General features: G+C 37.4%; 1 protein-coding gene across 1 annotated transcript; it reads right to left on the reverse strand.

The window, feature by feature from the left end:
• Positions 1-862: 862 nt before the first annotated feature.
• On the reverse strand, positions 863-8,950 carry FN3K (fructosamine 3 kinase). The gene is made up of 6 exons (XM_026861200.1): positions 8,695-8,950; positions 7,483-7,634; positions 6,068-6,159; positions 4,738-4,820; positions 3,753-3,875; positions 863-2,943 (listed from the first exon to the last, which is right to left on the reverse strand). The coding sequence occupies exons 1-6, from the start codon at positions 8,833-8,835 to the stop codon at positions 2,605-2,607; spliced, it is 930 nt and encodes a 309-aa protein (XP_026717001.1). The 5' UTR covers positions 8,836-8,950; the 3' UTR covers positions 863-2,604.
• Positions 8,951-9,270: the final 320 nt, after the last annotated feature.

The raw sequence follows: 9,270 nt of genomic DNA on the forward strand, positions 1-9,270 counted from the left end.
GGGGCCCGGGGCGGCGGGGCCGGGCGGTACGTTTCCCCGGGGAAGCGCCCCGGCTCTTCTCGGCCGTGTTCCTGCTAGGCCGCCGAGCGCACAAACCGTCCTGCGAGGAGGCGGCGGCCGGAACTTGCCTCTCGAGTCGTCTGGCGTAGGTTGTAAAAGGTGTGTGGAAGGCAACTGGACTGTGCAGTTATCCCCGACCCTCTCCATGCCAAAACACTGAATTCTGTGGTTAATACAATAACTCATCATCTAAATCTTGTAAAATTGTGGAAATAAAGTTCGAATGCTGAAAGCTACAACTACAGAAGAAAAAAAAAAAAGGGGGGAAGCAAGTGGGCAGACTCAAACAGATGTCTGCCCGCTCACAGCAGTTACTCTCTCATGCCAGATTCTTTTGCTTTAGCTTTCTTAGGAAGATATTTTGTCATATTTCAGCCCAAGACATACCACATCTCCATCCACCCTTCCCACACGCTTTTTCCCCTAGCTACTCAGTACTTACCAGGTAACAGCACTTCTTAGCCACTTCGCTCTTGACACCATTGCCAACGCTAGAAAACTAAAGTCATGGTCTGAAGTGAACATTGGCTAAGTCACCTCAGGTTATCTTTTTACTCATAGAAAATAAACTTGAAGGATCAGACCAGCTGACAAACTAAAACGGGTGCTCAGGTGAGATGCGTCACCCTCAGAGGTGCTGGTTTCACTCCGTTGCTTATAATGGAAATTCAGGCAGACACTCAAAAGTCTGGTCAGGACATTAGGACAGGTAACTTCTCTTTCCCTGTATCCAGCAACTCCATCCATACCTAAATACCTTATCTGCCGGCACAAATCACAAAATGCAGGTACACCAAATACCTAGTTTCTGCAAGGCAAATAGTTTATTTGAGAAGGAGCTTATGTCCACATGTACTTTCTAATGTAATAAATGTATTTTGTTAACATTAATAAATACTAGTATGCATGCACTTTGCTGTTTTCTCAGACCTGGGTCTTCTAGCTATCAGCTATGATTTCACCTGTATTCTTATTCTATTATTCCGCTTTTCCACTGTTACAGTTCTATTAAGTGTTATAACCACACAGTGACAACTTTCCCTAATTGCAGCCCAAATTCTGAGGAAGTAAAAAATTTTAACCATTTGTATTATGTTTACACAGAATTAAATGTATTTTTTTAATTGTATCAATTACAACATCTAACTTTAAACTTTATTAAATTTTTATAGGACAGCTTTAATAAGGTTGAAAAAAGTTTAAATATTTTTGAGTATTTTTTAATATATTTTAGGTATTAGTCATGACATCTGTCTGAAGCCCAAATACATAAGTTCAGTCATTCTTATTCAAATCTGCTGATTCACATAAGCATTTCTTGGACTGCACTTACATTTACTTTTCTTCCATTAAAAAAAAAACACAGATTTGCTAATGTACTCTAGCTCACATTGTATGCCAATATCTTTGTTGCAGAGTTTTCTCCCCAAATTCTCATTGCCTATGTTTTCTGTAAAAATAAAGCAGTTAGGAATATTAAAACAGCATTATAAAACCATCTAATTTGACACTGTTCCTTCAATAACCCAGCAATGGCAGAACAGACTAGCTCTGCCTTCTGCAGATTATTTCCTAAAATTGAAAATAGATCAAGCACCAACCAATACAGCAGCAACAGATGCTTTCTTATCATCAAAACACTACACCTCCCTCCCACTTTTTGCTATATTTTTACAAAGTTATTGAAATATTACTATCATAGTGTAACACACTAAACTACCATACTAAAATTATGATATGTTATCATCAAACTTGTGTGGTAACAACCCACTTTCTGACCATACAATTAATTACCAAGGAACTACAGAGATATCCTTCTAATGAAATACCACTGTAATTTAATCTCTCACATCAAAAGAAAAACAAAAGCATGTAAATAAATTACATTAAATTTAAAAAAAATATTAGAAATGTCATCAATTATATATGCTTGCCAAGTGCAGTCCAAAGGGCCTTGTCTACTCTTTAAATCAAAAAGAGACTGTTTTCATTTTCAGATTCATAGAATCTTATTTAAATTTTGGATTAGGACACTTAACATGGGAAAGACAACAGAAATATAAATGGGAAAAGGGATGGAAACAGAGACAGAAAACTAAAACAGAACAAAAAAGCAAAGAGGTAAGGAATTAGTTATTACTTCCAGCACCACAACTCCACAACAGTAGCTCTCAATAAGGAACTGCTGACAGAGCAGCAGCAGAAGTGGCAAGATGCAAATAATTGTGGAAACGCAGGAGCTATGAAGGGAGACTCTCTATGGAGGATAAGGTTAGGCTGCCTGTCATGCTCCTTTTCCAGCCCAGTGGACTTCACAAACAATGCAGTCTTGTCCTTCAGCAGGGTATGAATCTGTGCTACTAAACTAGTGTATCAGTTAAAAATTATGCTATCACTCTTAACATTTAGTGAGGTTCAAAAGTGTACTGAGCCTTTTACATGTCAGATGTTTTATCAACATTAATTCTTTGTTTGTGTTACTTCTGATAAGCAGGGGCTGTTTGTTACTAAGGGACTATGTCAGAATTTCTCAAACCTGTCTGGTTACTTCAGAAGTTTTCTCATTACATTTAGGGTAGATCCCCTGTAGCCTGTCCCAAAATGGTTCCAGTGGTTTATGTAATTAAAGAGCTGATACAATTTGTTACGTTTCTCAAATCCTGGAGCTTTGGGTATTTTACTGTGATAGGCAGAGAAAAAAGAGCTGCTAAACCCACCAAACATTCCAGCAATGGCAAGTTCAAATTCTGAATGCCCGTAGAAGGAAGCAGGGTCAAAGATAATTGGCCCAGAGTCGTCCTCCGCCACATTTCCTGCCCACAGGTCCCCATGCAGGAGAGCAGGAACAATTTCTACATCGCAGAACATTTCAGGAATCTTTAGCTGAAAAAGCATGAACAAACACATTATAATTAAAGAGTTTTGAAGAAAATATTAATAAAACAAAGTTCTGTAGCATATAAGAGAGCAACCTGGTCAAATACTGCCTGTTTTCAGTCCTCATGGAGGGCTTTTGAAGTTGACAGCTACAATCATGTTCTTGATTGTTCTGGACATTTAAATCATTTAACTCATCTAATTCACAGTCTAGTATCAACATCTAGTATTAATTCATCATTTCTAGGCATAGATAGTATTGGCTGTCACAAGAAATATTAAAAAAAAATCATTTAAATTAAAAGGTTTCAGTGGCTAAAAGGGCAGCAATAAACATCAATACCAATTAAACAAAATTAAGGAACAAATTGTGATGTAGAGCTTGCAGAGGAGTACATTCCTGGCTCTTTCCTGAGGGCTGCATTGAGCGTGGCCTGAACGGCAGTCTCAGCTGCGAGCCTGGACACAGCTTAAAAAAAAAAGTCTGTCTGGGCAGCAGAATCTTACCCACTTTGTAACACCAAGTTCTTAGGTAGTATTTACCATCTTATTATTATTAGCTGTATACCAAGAAATACATGTCAGTGCTGAATTGCAGGTTTTTTTATTATCACCATCTGTTAAAAAACTGAAAGAGCAGCATGAACTCTATTCAGCTGACAGTATTGTTGGACCAACTGTGAAGCTAGTCCAGTTATTGCTGTTCATTAAAAGCTATGTAAATCTATTATAAAAGACCTTTATAATAGATTTAAAAGACCATGGACACATATTTTCTAACATTCTAAGAACCAGATTTAAGACATGGTTCATACTTTTAGCTGCGACCAAAGCTCTCTGGCTTCTCTGTCTCCATAATCTTTTTCAATCAAATCCAATTGAGCTTGGAGTCGGTGACGAATAAAAAAAGAAGGCCAATCACTCTGCCATTCATTCACCTAGAAAATATGATACGGAGGTTTGTAATAAACAATTTTAACATATGCATAATCGGTATTAATAATACATAGATATCAAGTTAAAATGTTCAGTGCTGACACAATAGCCTAGACAATGTTAGTACGACCGACGCACAATGTTATTGACATTTCACTGATTGTTCTTTTGGGAGTGATGCTCTCTTCCATCCTTAGGTGGGGCTGTCTTTAACAGGAGATATAAGTCGAGGTTCTGGCTATTTTCATTCACTCAAATTTTCTTAATGTATTTTAGAAGGAAAGTTTCTGGTGAGATTATTTCAGTTGTCCCATATTATATTCCAAAATCTTTCTGGAAATGCAAAAGTATTCGTTAATTCTAATTGGGTAAGGCGTTTCTAATTTGGTGAAAAGTTGTACTTAGCAAAGAGTTTGAGATATTGAAAGTTCATTCAGTTAAACAGTAGAATGAAATTCTACTGTGTGCAGAGCCAGCAAATGACTGATCAATCTCGGAGAGCCCTTTCCAGTGTCTTATGTGTTACACAATAAAGCGCTATAAAAGCAATGGATTTTGCCACCTGAGATATGTACAGCAGGAGTTTAGAAAAAACAAAACCTTGACATGGTTATGTGAAGGGATACCTATTCTATTAAGTATCACCGAGCTAATTTCAAATTCTTATTCAGTCCACAGCATCTGCTCGCTACATGCGTTGTCGGAAGCCGCTCCCATTGAATAACCCTCATGTTCTGTCGGGTCAGAGCAAAGCAGTGAAAGCAAAACCCTGATCATAAAGCAGAAGGACAGTGAAACAAGTTGTTGTATAGAGTTTATAGAACTACACAAGTACATGTTAGCTTTCACAGGCACGGAACACACCTGTGGTATGTAACCACAGCAAGTGGCTGTATGGAATCCAAACTTATCCACATACTGAGACTCAGAGTGACCTGCTCCTTTACCTAAGAAACAAAATAGATATTGGGAGTTTTGAGATTCTTACATAGTACAGTTTGCAAACACAGAACTAAACTTCAGAGAACAGGCATACAAAATAATTTAAAGCAATAAGTTACACTTATTTCACAGTCACAACCCTCTCTAAAGATAGAAAGAAAACTCTTAAACTTGAAGATACTGAATGGAAATAGAGGCACAATTAGTCACAGTTAGTGACTTTTCTTTGAATAAATGAGTTAGACATTCAGGAACAGAGTCCACATACCAGATTTGCAATCTACTGTTCGATACTGAACATGTTGTCATTAAACATGGTTTATTTTTGGTTCATAGATTGTTTGTGACCTGCCACTAATTTGGCCACCACTCAAAAACAATGGATTATAATATGTCCACCACTAAGAGTCAAACCCAGTCCATCCCTGACATCATGAGAGACACACAGATACAGACTGGTGGTTCAGATTTTGATACTAACAACTTCAAAAGAATAAGTATTTGTATAGCTTCCTTTTTTTTTTTTTTTTTCCTTTCCCCCCCCCATTTACACCTTAATCCACTTCCCAAAGAATGATGGTATGTGCTTTCACTGGAGTCAATAGAAACTGGATCATGACCTTACACTACTGAATTACAGCTGTCTTCAAGGAGCACCAATTGTATATTTAGCTACATATTTGAGTTCAGAAATGTAATCCCCAACATCTTTAAAGGGGAATTTAATGATCTGTTTCCTAACTGAGACCACATTCTGTAATAAGTTAACTGTCTAAACCAACAGTAAACAAAAAAAGAGGATGTCTATAAGGTCAAGAACATTTTAAGAGATTGATGGTACCTGAGGCTGAAAGGTTTAACTGACGCTGAAAAAGACAACTAGGCCAAATTTTCAGTGTGATTCATGAAATGTTGAAAGCTCTAACTATCAAGCAGTAGTATTATTTCTTACTAAATTTCAGTATCCACATAATTTCATGCAACAAAGTATATACAGAATAAAGAATTAAAACCGAATTAATTTAATTTTGTTAAGGTTAAAATGTTGTGTTTGAAAATTGTAATAGAAATTATAGCTCCTATGTATATAATGGACATTTGAGAAGTGTGGCATAGGGACAGGAGAGACATATCTCATTAAAACAGTGTCCCAGTATTGACTTTAATTATCATTAAAATTATAATGCAATACTGTATAACAGCCAAATTAATTATTTCCTTTTTAGTTTAGTACATGATCTCAATACTCTACCAATTGTGTTTCCCTCCTTTCTCAATTTCTCTCCAAGTTTCTGGTTATAAAGATGAAGATCTGCTATTTGCTCTCCAAGCTTTGAAGAATATCTGTAGGATCAAAAAAACAGAAATGAAACTGAAACAAGGCAAGTGAATGAAATATTTCGGGGGGGGGGAAAAAAATCTCAATTAGATATAACCAAGCATATTTTTGGCAAATACAGAACCTTAATCAAATCCCAAAGTACATAAGAGGGAGCAAATAAACAGACAACAACTCTGAAGAAATGGGTTGTAACAGATAATAAAATGAACACAAGTCAGTGCTTGCAAGAAAGGTAAACAGAACACAAGGTTGTATGAACAGGAGCAGAGAGTGCAGGAGGATTAAGTAATCCTGCTTATCAGCTCCATATCAATAAGCAGAGAAGAGAACATGGTATCTAGTTTTGGGTCTCATACTTCAAGATCAGCTGAACAGCAGTAAGAATGGTAAGCCTAAAAAGAAGCCACAGGCAAGGACTGAGTTGAAGTTGCTTAACATAGAAGACAGAAAACTAAAAATAGTTAAAATATTGCACAGATACCTGAACAGGAGCTGCAAGAACGGAAACAAATTTCTTCTCCATGCCCAGAACAGGTAGAAGATAATGGGTTTAAAATTGCAACCAGGAGGACTGAGGTTAGATATTAGAAAATCTTTCCTAGGATCAGTGGACTGGATTGGAATGGACTGTTTGGAGAGGCTGTGGAATTGCTGCTATTTTCCCAGTAAAAATAGATAGGTTGGACAAACAACTGCCAGAAGAGCCACAGCCATTACTATGTTCCCTTAGAGGCCTGGAATGAAGCAATTAACTCCTGAAAGTCTATGATTCCTGAAGTCCACGTGCAAGTTGGTTGATGGATTAAATGGAACTTCGTGTTATCTATCCATTTAGTTCTTCCTCACCCTAGTGCCTTTGACCTTCTTGTCTGACTTCAATCATACTTGAAGATTATACTTCAGAGAAGCAGAGGTTTCAAAGACATGGGAGGCCTATACATTTAAAGAAAACTGATAGGCTGGAAAAAGAAACTCAAATGAAAAATCTCATGAGGGAAAGATGGGCTAAACTGAGCCATTATCACACTGACTTCAGTAGCATCTCAGCACATGTGGACCAGCATACAAAGCTCTAGGCTAGTGGTAGTATGCCATTTCTATCGCAGGTAGAGGTCAGGGAAGAGCACAATATGGGGGAGGAGTGTATCCATACACAAATATATAGATACATTGGATTATTTTAATGTACACAAACACAGATCTTGACAGACATAAGCTCTATCTCTGACAGAATAGAGAGGTTCTTCTCATGAAGTTTTCTGACTAAGATACAAGAAAACATGCCCCAAAACATAGTAAAAAGAAAAAGAGATGTACAGACGTACTTGTTGAGGTGCTTCATCTTTAGGTACTCCATGACAAACATTGCTCCTCCTCCAGGTAGGTCAATTACTTTAATAGGCTGAGGCACTCTCACAATATTGGTTTTCTGAATAGCTTCCAAACTTGCCATTTCCCCTTCAAACATTTTTCTAGCCTGTCGAGGAATAAGAATATCTTTGGGCTAAACTATGGATGTCTGCAACAAGTACTTTGGAAAAAATAGCTTTTTTTACAAAGCTACAAGTGAGTTAATTCATCTTGATAAAAGAATGTAGCTGCAGCAAGGTTTCAGTCCACACAGGGAGACTTGAGTGACTTTATTCTAACTTCTTTTTTTCCCAGATTCATTCCAGGGTAGTCGAATACATCACATTTGACCATGATTTCCAGCTGCTTATGGAGATACCAAACTAATCAGATGTAACAGTATCTCTGAGGATAATACCCGAGGTGACCTCCTTCAAAACCACAGATGACCACTCTAAATGCAGTAAAAGACTGAATCCTTAAACTGGCTCTCCCTTCCTTGCAGGTCAATGGCCACCAGATAGAGATGACCATACAAATATTAAGCCTGTACTCTGCATTTCTGAAGTAAAGATGCTGTTTTTCACAGCAGTTTTAAGATGGTTTTGATACCAATAAAGCAAATTTCTGATGCACTGTGGTGTTACAAAAAGCAACTGAGTATTCATTAGTAATGGAAAAGTCAAGAGCTTGGCCTGAAAAATTGCAAGAATCTTACTTCTAGAAATACAAAAAGCAATGGAGAAGTCTGGAAGCTCTGTAGCTTTAAAAATAATGTATGAGTTTTAGCACTGGGTCCCTGTTTCCTCCCTCCCACTCTGCTATCCTTTCAGCTGAAACATGGAAAGGAATGCAGTGAATGCAAATTTAGCTTTAGGCTTTTCCAAACTCTAAGCACTATAATAATAACGCTGGACTTCACCTCCTTTTTACACATTGCAATGTCAATTCCTATTGTTGAGAGTTATCACATTGCATTCCACCTCATTTTGCATTAACCAAACCTGCTGCATTAATACTCGATATAATAGACTACAGCTTTTAAAAGAAAACTGAAAGGAAAACTAGAATAATTAAAAGTCAGCCTGAAAATACAGAACTCTAAATTATTAACAATCAGGTGCTTTTAAAATAAAAAGCTCTCTACATGAAAAAACATTAGTAGTTAAATATTTGCTAGCATTAACCTGAGGTTTGTGGTTGATTTTAACAAATATTCGTCCACTGTCTGTTTCATAAGCTTGGCTTTGGCTAATGTATCCTCCTCCGGAGCTTCCAAACGCCTTCAGAACAGAAGTTTTCAATTCTGTTTTCAGGATTTTTTCCATGGTAATTTCCAGGCTGCTGCAGCTGCTTTCTGCTAAATCCACTGCAAAACAAGATTAAAGGTTTGGGCCCTTCTTTCACTGTCACTCTGCTATGAGGTAGAAAGGGCCACCCACCAAACAAAAAAAAAGACAAATAGCGGCCAAAAAAAAAAAGAAGCAAACCCAGAGAATATATTTCAAAATGCTGTTTCCCATGGGCTTTTATAGCTAAACATGAAAAATAAAAATATTTCAAAATATTTGCTAGAATAAAATTGAGAGGTGTGTCCTGGGTCCTCTCTGAACTAAGCTGAGAGCTGATGGTATTTGTAGTTTGGACCCGTTTTTCTTTTTTAAGCTCTGTGATCGCATTGTAGAAGAGGTCATTCCTAAACCAACCCACTAGAGGGAGTCTAAATACAACGGTACAAACTGCGCACACGCGTTGTGGTTATT

This window comes from Athene cunicularia (assembly GCF_003259725.1).
Source record: "Athene cunicularia isolate RWA chromosome 18 unlocalized genomic scaffold, athCun1 chr18_part1, whole genome shotgun sequence".
Classification (NCBI taxonomy): domain Eukaryota; kingdom Metazoa; phylum Chordata; class Aves; order Strigiformes; family Strigidae; genus Athene; species Athene cunicularia.

What these genes read in the sequence shown, in the direction of transcription:
- FN3K (XM_026861200.1), bottom strand. Translation starts at nt 8,835, where the DNA reads ATGGAAAAAATCCTGAAAACAGAATTGAAAACTTCTGTTCTGAAGGCG. An exon ending in AAAGGAGGGAAACACAATTG is followed by an intron (nt 4,821 to 6,067) that starts GTAGAGTATTGA and finishes TTTGTTTCTTAG; the next exon opens with GTAAAGGAGCAGGTCACTCT. An exon ending in AGCTTTGGTCGCAGCTAAAA is followed by an intron (nt 2,944 to 3,752) that starts GTATGAACCATG and finishes ATGCTTTTTCAG; the next exon opens with CTAAAGATTCCTGAAATGTT.